The sequence below is a fragment of the Schistocerca serialis genome, chromosome 4 (assembly GCF_023864345.2).
Source record: "Schistocerca serialis cubense isolate TAMUIC-IGC-003099 chromosome 4, iqSchSeri2.2, whole genome shotgun sequence".
In the NCBI taxonomy this organism is placed as follows: Eukaryota; Metazoa; Arthropoda; class Insecta; order Orthoptera; family Acrididae; genus Schistocerca; species Schistocerca serialis.
Genome location: NC_064641.1, coordinates 328690688 through 328704583, shown reverse-complemented (window position 1 = coordinate 328704583; position 13896 = coordinate 328690688). Strand labels below are relative to the sequence as shown.

The 13896-nt window shown below is 40.9% G+C and overlaps 1 protein-coding gene across 1 annotated transcript in view; it reads right to left on the bottom strand.

Annotated features, from left to right (window-relative positions):
- Positions 1–313: 313 nt before the first annotated feature.
- The window catches only part of LOC126473253 (solute carrier family 22 member 21-like), a 31112-nt gene continuing 17529 nt past the window's right edge, over positions 314–13896 (bottom strand). The window contains exons 2-3 of the mRNA XM_050100180.1: positions 12900–13087; positions 314–681 (exon numbers count right to left, since the gene is read on the bottom strand). Of these exons, the coding sequence (XP_049956137.1) occupies positions 364–681; positions 12900–13087 (506 nt within the window). The 3' untranslated portion in view covers positions 314–363. The remainder of the gene's footprint in view (positions 682–12899; positions 13088–13896) is intronic.

Below are 13896 nucleotides of genomic sequence, written 5' to 3'. Positions count from 1 at the left end.
GGGAATATGCAGCTTTTCGTGAATCTACACAAATATTCTGTAACCTCAGTGGCGTAAAACTGTTAATGAAGGCTATATACTCAGGTTAATCTCTGACACCTGAAATTAACGATAAGAAATAATTAGGAGAATTTGCACCATTTCTAAGACAGTAATAATATCGATGTCAAAGATGTTAAATGAGAAATAATTTTATTGAAAAAGTAGTCAAATGAATTAACACTTCGCAGTTTCCTCTATGACGTCTCCAATGTTGCATAAGCCGAGCAATCGTCGAAAGGAAAATTTATATTACAAAAACATCTTCCTCAATAATACTAAACTAGAAACACGCGTGTTAGTGGTGATGCTAAGATCTGTCGACTATCTTGCCGTAGCAGTACCATTCTTGTACCACTTGCAGCGGCAAGTGAAGCAGCCATCACTGTGAGAAGAAAAAACTCCCCGGAAAGGTCTGCCTGCAGTAGATCTTAAGCATTTCTGTTCTTCTGCAAGGAAAGAGGCCGCGGGCTTAGGCTTCCAGCTCCAGTAGGGCTGCTCTTTCCCAAAAACTGCAGCTTCCTGCAATGTCTCAGGCAACTTCTGCAGCGCTGATTCCGGTAAGAAAGACATGAGGAATGCAGCCAGGACATTGAATCCCCCAATGATGGCGAATGGCAGTCGCTGGTCCACTGATCCTCCCTACAAACAACAAACATTTTTGCATCAGGCAAAAAGCATACAAACAGGAAAGTTTGCACTGCACTCTACACACATATGATCCGAAAGATAGGTTTTTCTTTTAACCTGAAATATTCTTCAGTGAAATAGCAACGCTAAGAGGATTTCATCAGTAATCATCACAAATCCACATGTTTCGGGTAACCACGTGATAAACAGCTTGATCTAAATATGTATTTGCTTAAGTCATTGTCGGTTGCGACAAAAATTTTTTTGCACGTAATTGCGTCGAATCAACGAGACTTTGAACATGTCCATAAAAAAATGTAGATAGCTTCTTCATGACACGGAATTAGAGTGTACTGATTACAGGAGAAATGACGTGTGTTACGCGCAACCAACAGTATACTAATACATGAAGTCTGATGCTCGTGTTACGAGATGTAGCATGTGAATGGTCGACCATATTGCAGACAGATGCTATATATAGTATATAACAGGACAATACACAGACCCCGTTGTGCAATAGTCAGTCTGGAAATATACCAGCTTGTTCGCCAGATGTAAAGCAGTCGCATGACCACTAGGCGAAGGTTCATGAGAGCAGAGCATCACTGCAGGGCCTACATAACTGCGAATAAGAGGTCATTTCAGTAACGATGAGGTCAGCATCAGTATTCCGGAATTCCCTTCTACTTTCTTATTTCCGAGAAATCCCTCCACCTCCGACCGCTCTCCCCACCCCTCTACCAACCCCAGGGCATCGGCATCGTATTTGTTTGATGATGTTAATACGAGTCGGTCGATCGCTGCTGAGCCCTGGATCACTGACGTTCTTGCCAGTGGCGTGAATGCTGAGGCCCTCATCCCTCAAGCAATTTTAGTTTTTATAATACGATTTCTTGAGCTCCATCCTGTCTCCACTTTGTAGTGAAATGACCAGTACGAAACATTTCTGTAGCAGCGATCAGCTGAGAGGAAGAAGACTATTAGCAAGTATTTTTTTCATCCATCTCTAATTACTATTATTAGTCTGTGTGTTTTGCATTACACTTAGGGCTTTGTTATTGCTGTTGCAGATGAGGACATGCAAGTGTTCCTGCCTGAACCACCACAGCAGCAGCAGGAACGGCAGTCACTCTCCACATAATGTCTTCCTGACCTATCAGAATGACTGTCATTCAACAATTCTGTAGCACAGCTACATTTGGAACTCAACTATCAAATAAGTACTAGTAGAATGCCGGTGTCATTCAACTATTCTGTAGCACAGCTACAGTTGGAACTCAAGTATCAAATAAGTACTAGCAGAATGCCGCTGTTCATCAATATGTACAATGTGACTGCAAGTGGATCTAAACATGTGAAAGTAGGCCTAGCACCCTACAGTGACTCTAATGCAGTGATTGAAATAGAGAACATTCAACATCTTGGTGCTAGAGTGTAGTATGCGTGGTACAAATAGGACCATCTATCCATTATGATAGGGTTCATAGAGGGAAAGATGACAACTCTTATTAATATCACTATATTAAAGGGTGAGCCATCAGTGGTCGATAGCATTGAGAGCCAGTGCTACAGCTAAAATCTGAGGTGGCAGTTACATACATTACACTGTCAAGCTTGGTGAATTTAAAAATCTATATCAACACCTCTATCTACATGATAACTGTAAAATTCACAATTAAATGCCTGGCAGAGGGTTGATCGAACCACATTTAAGCTACTTCTCTACTGGTCCACTCTTGAGCAGCATCGGAAGAAAATAACACTTAAACTCTTCCATGCGTGCTCTGATTTCTCTCATTTTATTATGATGATCACTTCTCCATATATAGATGGGTGACAACAAAATGTTTTCACAATCTGAGGAGAAAGTTGATGATAGAAAATTTAATGAGAAGACCCTGCTTCAGGGAAGAACGCCTTTGTTTTAATGACTGCCACACCAGTTGTAAACGACCTATACAATGCTTTACTGACTGTGGCAGGCAGACTGAAATGCTGGCGTCCATTTATTAGAGCTGAATAATGTGATTTTGTTGACTATTTGCCTGAGCACAGTGCGAATATAAAACAAATAGAACAGGTGCATAAATGCTTCTAGTCATTCAGCACCGAAATATGCATCTAAAAGCCTTTTAAGCATAAAATCAGTGGATGCTGAAGTTACTGAAGGAATGCCTGTGAATGTGATTACACTTAACAGTCTGAATGCAATTCAGGCCAAATTCAGAGCATATATAAAACAGTTATTTGGAGACTAGTACATAACTGAATATATATATATATATATATATATATATATATATATATATATATATATAATTTTCATAGTAACGGGATCAGGGTCATTTACAAGTAATAACACTGATATAACAAATTAACTTATAGTTTATTAGCATTGAAAATACATTTTTTCACAGTTGTTATATTTACAATAAAAAAGTTTGAAAAACAAGATAGCTTTTATGCAGAGGTACATCATACTAGTAATACTACCATCGATTTTTTTTTTACAGTATTCACACTGTATGGGGACTAGCAGCCACAGCTGAAAAATAAAGAAGCAAATAAACATGCACACACACGCACGCACACACACACACACACACACACACACACACACACACACACACAAACACACACATAGTGTGCCACCTCAACCACTCTCACGTGAATAGTGTTAGAATGGGATGGTTCTGAACCCATCTGCACAGATGAAGCATCATGGCACAACAGGCCAACTTTCAGCTGCAGTGCAATACCTATCTTATGGCCTCATGGCCGAAAGACTGTCGGCTTCTACAAGTTTTTCCATTTGTCTGTAAAGAATTCGTGTTAGTATTTTGCAGCTGTGACTTATTAAACAGATAGTTCGGTAATTTTCACATCTGTCAACACCTGCTTTCTTCGGGATTGCAATTATTATATTCTTCTTTAAGTCTGAGGTTATTTCGCCTATTTCATACATCTTGCTCACCAGATGGTACAGTTTTGTCAGCACTGGCTCTCCCTGGGCCGTCAGTAGTTCTAATGGAATGTTATCTACTCCTGGGGCCATGTTTCGACTCAGGTCTTTCAGTGCTCTGTCAAACTCTTCGTGCAGTATCGTATCTCCCATTTCATCTTCATCTGCATCCTCTTCCATTTCCATAATATTGTCCTCAAGTACATCGCCCTTGTATAGACCCTCTATATTCTCCTTCCACCTTTCTGCTTTCCCTTCTTTGCTTAGAACTGGGTTTCCATCTGAGCTCTTGATATTCATACAAGTGGTTCTCTTTTCTCCAAAGGCCTCTTTAATTTTCCTGTAGGCAGTATCTATCTTACCCTAGTGAGATAAGCCTCTACAGCCTTACATTAGTCCTCTAGCCAGCCCTGCTTAGCCATTTTGCACTTCCTGCCGATCTCATTTTTGAGATGTTTGTATTCCTTTTTGCCTTCTTCATTTACTGCATTTTTATATTTTCTCCTTTCATCAATTAAATTCAATATTTCTTCTGTTATCCAAGGGTTACAAATAGCTCTCGTCTTTTTACCTACTTGATCCTCTGCTGCCTTCACTACTTCATCCCTCAAAGCTGCCCATTCTTCTTGTACTGTATTTCTTTGATCCATTCCTGTCAATTGTTCCCTTATGCTCTCCCTGTAACTCTGTACAACCTCTGGTTCTTTCAGTTTATCCAGGTCCCATCTCCTTAAATTCCCACCTTTTTGCAGTTTCTTCAGTTTTAATCTACAGTTCATAACCAATAGATTGTGATCAGAGTCCACATCTGCCCCTGGAAATGTCTTACAATTTAAAACCTGGTTCCTAAATCTCTGTCTTTCCATTACATAATCTATCTGATATCTTCTAGTATCTCCAGGATTCTTCCATGTACACAACCTTCTTTTATGATTCTTGATCCAAGTATTAGCTATGATTGAGTTATGCTCTGTGCAAAATTCTACCAGACGGCTTCCTCTTTCATTTCTTACCCCCAATCTAAATTCCCCTACTATGTTTCCTTCTCTCCCTTTTCCTACTCTCGAATTCCAGTCACCCATGACTACTAAATTTTCGTCTCCCTTCACTACCTGAATAACTTCTTTTATCTCATCATCAATTTCTTCATCATCTGCAAAGCTAGTGGGCATATAAACTTGTACTACTGTAGTAGGTGTGGGCTTCGTGTCTATCTTGGCCACAATAATGCGTTCACTATCCTGTTTGTAGTAGCTTACCCGCACTCCTATTTTTTTATTCATTATTAAACCTACTCCTGCATTACCCCTATTTTATTTTGTGTTTATAACCCTGTATTCACCTGAGCAAAATTCTTGTTCCTCCTTCCACGTAACTTCACTAATTCCCACGATATCTAACTTTAACCTACCCATTTCCATTTTTAAATTTTCTAACCTACCTGCCCGATTAAGGGATCTGACTTTCCACGCTCCGATCCGTAGAATGCTAGTTTTCTTTCTCCTGATAACGACGTCCTCTTGAGTAGTCCCCACCCGGAGATCCGAGTGGGGGACTGTTTTACCTACGGAATATTTTACCCAAGAGGACGCGATCATCATTTAACCAACAGTAAAGCTGCATTCTCTCGGGAAAAATTACGGCTGTAGTTTCCCTTTGCTTTCAGCCATTCGCAGTACCAGCACAGCAAGGCCGTTTTGGTTAGTGTTACGAGGCCAAATCTGTCAGTCATCCAGACTGTTGCCCCTCCAACTACTGAAAAGGCTGCTGCCCCTCTTTAGGAACCACACGTTGATCTGGTCTCTCAACAGATACCCCTCCGTTGTGGTTGCATCTATGGTATGGCCATTTGTATCTCTGAGGCACACAAGCCTCCCCACAAATGGCAAGGTCCATGGTTCATGGGGGCAGGTCCGAAAGACTACTTGGGAAGATATGTGGAGATTCATCATCATTGCAGCCCACCTTAGGGTGGCAACAGCAACTATACAGTACACACTGAAACCGAGTCACACAAACTGAGTCACACAATCTGTGACCCATTCACCTCGTCTGTCATCATCCCAATAATCTTCTTATTCTGAGGTGTTCTGCCATAGGGATTATCAGTTGCACAAGCAGATGTGTTGAATGTGTTGAATCCCTCAGCGCAGTATCTAATAACTTCGTATGGACTGCAAAGTTTAATGCACTCTGCATCCATATAAATTAACTTCATGTCAGCAAAGTACCTTTTTGCAAACTAATAATGGTACATGGGGAGTTTGGAGAGCTCCAGAATACATATACCAAATCAGATAGGCTGCACTGAAACCTCGGCCACCTCCAAAGTGACCAGTCCATCATTGCAGGCGATGACCCATTTGTAATTTCGCTTGGTGATGGGATTTCTTGCACCACAATGCCCATCCCACCAGTAAACTAAATGAATTTCACAGTAGTTCCTAACATTCTTCATGGTTTCGCTGCAGGAAGAATTATTCATTACTGTGTAAAATTCTTTCCAAAATCACATGTTCTGTTTTCAGTTTTAATATCAGTCTACTCGTTCAGCTAAGGATGCTGACTAAAGGAGATGCCACAAGTGAATCTAATATATCTCATCGCCAACTTGAGACATTGCTGGAGGTTCTATAGTGAAGATTGTGTTTCTGCTTGATCTTGAGTGTAATCATCAACTTGGGGATGGAACCATTTCAAAGGATCAGCCATTCCAGTCCCAGGGGTAGGTCACTGTGTGCATCTTACAAATTGCTGTGATATACCAGGTCTGCCTCCAGGGCATATCTGACACCAGCATCTGCAGCCACTCAGTTGGTATTTTTTTTTTTTTTTTCAGTCTCGCGATTTTCTCTTTGGACAGCCATCAAAACCCTCCAGATGGCAGAGTTTGTTGCATTGCGTGACTATAGAGATTCTTGACACCCAAGTAAAAGATGTAATTCAAATCGTCAGATGGTCTGTATTCCTCCTCATTCATTCACAGGCTATTCACCTTGGGATAACCGTGTACACACTGGCAAAAAAACCTCAAATTTCGCATTTGGAAAAATCATCATCTTAACACTGGTCAAGAGTTTGATGTTGAAATGTACATTTTTAACGTTACATCCAACGTAAGCTCTGGCACAGTGTAAATGAAGGCCAGATATCCACTGTATATGCCCGGACACAATTCTAGCAAGTGCACATCAGTTTCCATGTATAATTCAGAAAATAAATTAGAGATGTGGAGCGCCTGCCAAAAATTCGCTGGATGACTGTGCTCTACATCTGTTATGATATGCCTGTGAGTTTGCTGGTGAATTTGGTTGTACTGTACGATATGGTTTCACTCGAGGTATGAATTAAAAAGCACCTTCAGTCACACATTTTCGTGTTTTATTCAGTACACGATGCATTTCGGACCCTGTGGGTCCATCTTCAGGTGTAATTCGTCTTAATACATAATTTATTTTTTCTCTCGAATCAAATGAAATGTATATTCCTAATAATCCAAGAAAAGGGTTTCTAACGTTTTAGCACCAGCAGAAAACCGTATGCTGGGGATGTTCAAGAATCTCAAGAGCGGGAGGTATCAGTGAAGAAGGCCTGGACATGCGGAAAATTTCCAGCTTTATTACATCATGGTGAGGTAGAGATTCCGAAATCAGATACTCGATTTCAATGTGTATCCAAGTTTAGATACAGGCTCAGGTCATAATTCAGTAATGATGAGGGAAAGACTGAAGTATAAGAGAGTCATCTGAATGCATCAATGCGGAAAGCTGAGAGATACTGAAGTATTCAATAATGAAGGTTAAAGTTAGATAAGGATGTGGATAATGCGACAAGGAGAAACACATTAGGCAATTCAGTTGATGGAGAGTAAACATCTCTAAGAAGACGAATCACAGATGCTGGACAGACAAACAAAGGTACTAGAAGGTAACTGTGAAGAAACCTTGAGTATCCGAGGAAATACTTCAATTGATCGACGAAAGAAGGAAGTACAAAAACGCTGAGGGAAAGGCAGGAGTACAAATCACTAAGGAATGGAATAAATCGGAAGTGTGGGGATACCACGAGTACATGAAAAGATATCGAAAACGTAACGATCTTCGGAAGAACTGAATCGGCATATGTATAAGTCAAAACAACCTTCGATGCAATGGAAAGCAAGGGTACCAACGTCAAGAGTGCCTTGCGAATTCCACTGCTATACCCAGAGGATAAAGCGGATAGGTGGAAAGAGTAAACTGCAGGCCCATTGCAGGGTAATTGATGACGTGATAGGAGAAGAATTTTGAACTCATATGGAAGAGATAGGGCATATAGTATTAGAATTAAAAAGACATTTGGAAGATCACAAATCAAATGTGGCAAAAGGGATAGATAACATTCCATCGGATTTCCTAAAATTATTAGGGAAAATATCATGTAAGCGACTGTTGAAGTTGATGAGTGGAATACATGAGACTAGCAACGTACTTTCGGAATAACATCATCCACACAATTCTGGAGATAGCAAGGGCCGATAAGTGCGAGAATAATCGGACAATCGACTTAACTGCTCATGTAACCAAAGTGCTGACAAGAATAATATACGTAAGAAGGGAAAAGAAAATTGAGGGTATGTTAGGTGACGATCAGTTTCGCTCTAGGAAAGTAAAGGTATCAGAGAAGCGGTTCTGCCGTTTGTTTAATAATGAAAGCGAGACTGAAGAAAAATAAAGACACACTGTTAGGAATTTTTCACTTCATAAAAGCGTTAAACTACGTAATATGAGGAAATATGTTCGAAATTTTGAGGAATATAGCAGTAAGCTATAAGAAAATACGTTTAAAATATGCTATTTAAAAGAACCAAGAAGAAATAATAGGACTGGATGACCTAGAACGAGGATCTCGGATTAAAATGTGTGTATGACCGGGATGCAGTCTTTTGCCTCTACTGTTCAATCTACACATCGAAGAAGCAATGACGGAAATAAAAGAAAGGTTCTAGGTTGAGATTAAAATTCAGAGTGAAAGGATATCAATGATAAGACTTGCTGATCACATAGCAAATTTCTGTGAAAATGGAGATGGATGTGTTGAATGGAATATATTGTCTAATACATACAGAATGTGAATTGAAAGTGTAGTGGAAAAAGACGAAAATTATGAGAAACAGCAGAAAAGAGACCGGCGGGAAGCTCAACATCAAAATTGGTAGATGAAATTAACGTACTCAGCAATCTTGCAAGCAAAATAGCCCATGATGGACTAAGCAATGAGGACATAAAAGCCAGACTCTCAAGGCAAAGAAGGCATTTCTGTCCAAAAGATTTCTAGTAGTATCAAACATAGGCCTTAATTTGAAACGATATTTCTGAGAATGCATGTTTGGAGAACAGCATTTCATAGTAGTGAATCACGGACAGTGGACAAACCGGAACAGAGTAAAATCGAAGCATATGAGATGTGGTGCTACGGACGAATGTTGAAAATTATATGGTTTGATAAGATGAGAAATGAGAATGTTCTCCACAGAATCATCGATGAAAGGAATATAGGGAAAACACTGAGTAGAAAAAGGGACAGGATGATAGGACATCTGTAAAGACATTAGGGTATAACCTCCATGGTACTAGATGACACTGCAGAGAATAAAATCTGTTGGGAAGACAGAGATTGAAGTGCATCCAGCAAATAACTGAGGACGTAGATTGCAAGTGCTACTCTGAGATGGAAAAGTCTGCGCTGGAGAGGAATTCTTGGCAGGCCGCATAAAACCAGCCAGAAGACTGATAACTCAAAAAATAAGAGAATCGACTGATTTCTTTTTCATCCCTAGTTATTTTGTTTTTGACAGTAGCGTATCGTCTATTGATGCGAGTACTCGTATTTTATGTGATAAGAAGCTTGTGAGTATCGAATGTATGTCACTAATAGTTGCGACACTGTAGCAGTAAGATTTTCCAAGTGATCCAAGAATATATTTATATGTTTTATTCACGTCACTGATGACAATATTTCACTTAAATGAAGTAAATAACTTCGGTACGTATTAAGCGTCTACAGACCTGAGTGCACAGTTTGTTAATCGTCTCAAGTAGGATGTAATAATGTATTATATAAAGATGATAAGGTCATAAAAATGAGCCACGTAAATTTCGTCAATTACATTTAAAATTGTAAGTATTATGCTCGCTCTATGAAGAAACAAATTATGAGTCCAGTGTGTTTATTCATAGACTGAGCTTGTATGTTTTAGCTATACACATGGTACTTACTATTTTAAATGTATACCACGAAGCTTACTTAGCTCATCCACTAAATTTTGAGAGCGCAGCCGCATAAATTTTGTTTTTTCTTTTTCTAACATTTCAGCCGTATATCATCCGTCCATCTTCAGAGTGTACCAACGGAAGCTGCAGTACGCTGCAGTACTTGTTCCTTCGCTTGCTCTTGTTCTTGGTGTTGTTGTTGTTGTGGTCTTCAGTCCACAGACTGGTTTGATACAGCTCTCCATGCTACTCTATCCTGTGCAAGCTTCTTCATCTCCCAGTACCTACTGCAACCTACATCCTTCTGAATCTGCTTAGTGTATTCATCTCTTGGTCTCCCTCTACGATTTTTACCCTCCACGCTGCCCTCCAATACTACACTAGTGATCGCTCGATGCCTCAGAACATGTCCTACTAACTGATCCCTTCTTCTAGTCAAGTTGTGCCACGAATTTCTCTTCTCCTCAATTCTATTCAATACCTCCTCATTAGTTATGTGATCTAACCATCTAATCTTTAGCATTGTTCTGTAGCGTCACATTTAGAAAGCTTCTCTTCTTATCCAAGCTATTTATCGTCCACGTTTCACTTCCATACATGGCTACACTCCATAAAAATACTTTCAGGAACGACTTTCTGACACTTAAGTCTATACTCTCCTTCAGAAACGCTTTCCTTGCCATTGCCAGTCTGCATTTTACATCCTCTCTACTTCTATCATCATCAGTTAGTTTGCTCCCCAAATAGAAAAACTCATTTACTGTTTTAAGTGTCTCACTTCCCAATCTAATTCCCTCAGCATCAACCGATTTAATTCCACGACATTCCATTATCCTCGTTTTGCTTTTGTTGATGTTCATCTTATATCCTCCTTCAAAGACACTGTCCATTCCGTTCAACTGCTTTTCCAGGTCCTTTGCTGTCTCTGACAGAATTACAATGTAATCACCGAAACTTCGCTTAAAACCACATAAAACACAACTGCAAGAGACGTTGATAACTGCAAGAGACGTTGATCTCCCGCAAACAATATGCATAAATGGAACCTGTGGCTATGCGGTCGATCCATGTTGGGATATCTATGTGTCTTTGTTAGCTGCACTCTAATGAAGTCACTGAGTTTTTATTGAAGACAGTGCCACATTCCGTGATTTGTCTAGATTGAAATCGTAGAAATCGTCATCTTTGTTAGTTAAATTTTTCACCAGACCAATTTAAACTGCTTCTTTCACCAAAGAGCCCCCCACCCCCCAAAAAAAAATACTGGCATAGCAGCAGTGCTCTGCCGCAGCCGATTTATTCGGCTGTAAGAGTCAGGTGTGCTCACAGTGTTCCACATACCTTTCCTGGATAGGACGAGACAAGTAGCTTCATTAAAGAATCGCAAATAAGAAATTTATTATGACAAACCACTATTTACAGGGTGGGACAAATGAAAGTTGCCCGAACGAGTGGATACGATTAGACGTGAATGTGTGCAATATAACCACAACCCGTGACCCGCACATCAGGTGTGCGCCTGCCACTGATCCACAACGGTTCAGAGCATAGTGCGGGCTGCGTCAATGTCAGTGGGTCAGTGCAAAGTGGATGATGGTGCTCACAGTGGAGCAGTGGGTGTTTGTTGTGGAAAGTTACGTGACAATAACGTCGAGGAAACGGTGTGGTCAGTCGTTTGTTGAGAAGTTTCATGGTGTTAAAGTGCCAACAAAGAGTGCCATGCAAGTTGTAGTTCGAAAATGGCATCAGGTATAGTCTGTTTTGGACAAGTCAAAAACCATTCCGGAACGTGTCCAGACACCACAAGATGTGGCTGCAGTTCACCAGAAAATGCATCGGAGTTGTACCAAATCAATCCGACGCCTGTCGCAGGAGACTGGCATATCACGCCGATCATGCTTATGAATGCTTCCCGTGGACTTCACATGCTTCCCTACCGAGTGTCTGTTGCTCATGCATTAAGGCCAGAAGATGCTCCACAGCGCCTCCAGTTTTGTGAGCGGCTGTTCATTGAGATGACAATGAATGGCTAGGACATAGATCTGTTCTTTATGTCTGATGAAGCCTGGGTTCACCTGAGTGGTTATGTCAACTCACAAAACCACACGTTCTGGGAAGAGGAGAATCCGCGTAACTTCCACGAAACATCATTGCATTATCAGAAAGTTGTGGTTTGGTGTGCAGTGTCCGCTCACTCCATTATTGGCCCCATCTTCTTGATCAGTCGCTGACTTCGGTGCGTTACTTTACCAACATTTTGAAACCATTTGTGGCAGCATTAATGGAGGAGGAGAAGACCTACAGCTACTTCCGACAGGATGGAGCAACTGTCCATACAGCCGGCCGAACCTAGAAGCACACTTACACTATTTTCGCGCCAGACAGAGTTTTATCAGAGGTCAGTCTGGTCGCGGCCATAGTTGGCCACCAGGTCACCTGATCTGTCAGAGTGCGGCTACTTTGTGTGGGGAGCCCTCGAGTCTAAGGTGTATCGCAACAGTCTTCATAGTCTTCAAGAACTGCAGCAGAACATTTCAGATGGAACTGCAGAAATTCCAGCAGTCCAGCTTCGATCCGCCTTTGGCAACTTGTTGAATACGGCCCAGAAGTACCAAGGGATGAAAGGAGATCGCGTTCGGCATATGTTATAGTCAGGTTAGTACCGTATTTCCTTTGCTGTGTCCCTTTTTACCCTGGAACTCTGTTCTCCAGGACTCTTTTATTTGCCCCACCCTGTATTAATTACATTTTTAATATTGCATTAGCCCAACGACGCTGTATTTACTTTACTCCACAGTAAGAATAAACAGTATGTGTTATATTCTTTGCACAACATCCATGTTTCCTCAACCTAGAGATTTTAGGTTTGCGCTGTTTGTCACATTAGAGAATACTTCACGACAGATGTAAGAAGATGAAGAAAATGATAACTGTCTATTTTGTCATCTCCTCCCTAAATCTGCAGTGCAATCTGCGATAGAAAACCAAAGTTTAGCGTTTATCATTGATCTACTTACCATAAATATGACGTAAGGCATCAGCGAAATCACGAGGCCGATGGCAGCCATCTCGAGGCTAGTTGTGATCTGGCGCACACACGTCGGGTGCACTTCTAAGCTCTGCAGGTTCGCTGTCGCACCTGCGGCTGTTGCGACGAACTGTAGTACGGCGAGCGCCGCCATGACCGCGATCCCAGGAGCACGAACTGTAAAGGCGCAGCACACGGAACTGGTCAGAGCGGGAAAATTAAATCCGTTTCCAACACCATAAAATAACTACTAGGAACAATTCATGCGTATAATTTTACTACTAGTCTTTATCTTCCTTCCGTTGAAATTTACGCCGTGTAGGCCAATTTCCACTGTAAGCAGTTTCTGTCAAATTTATTTTTTTAACTATACCGCCGGATGTCTCTCTTGACGCCACAGTCGACAGTTACCTAAGAGTGGGAAGTCGAATGTAGAACTTCTCTGTGAATTATATAAACTCCGTTGTGTGTGTGTGTGATCGTTTTTTAACTGCTCGTTTATCGCATTGTCTGAGACGGAAAATGGCAACCATCCCAGCATTTCTCTAAACAAGAGTGGGAAACCGCCTAAGAAGCATACTGAGGCTAGCTAGTGTTAAGCCATGCTCGTAAATCCACTGCGCAGATTCGATTCGTGTCGGTTCACCGTCCTTTCTCGTAAGTTACCATGCTGTTAGCAGCTATACGAGAAGGTCGTCCGATATTGGTAGTATATTCCTTAGAAACATGAAGCTTCATTAAAAAATGAAAATAAGAGATTTTTTATGACAATAAAGTACAAGGAAACGAAACAGTCTCAAGATAAGTTATGTAAAGATTCGCAGCTAGACCGAGCTGCTGCTCCTGAGAAGCTAGTGATGTATTATCAGGGGCGTTCACATTTTTTCTCCGTCAGTTTCGGTAGAAAAAATGCAGAATTTATCGTGGGACATCGTCGAATATTCCCGCTTCAGCGCCTATAGGCTAGTTTCTGAATTTCCGATAGG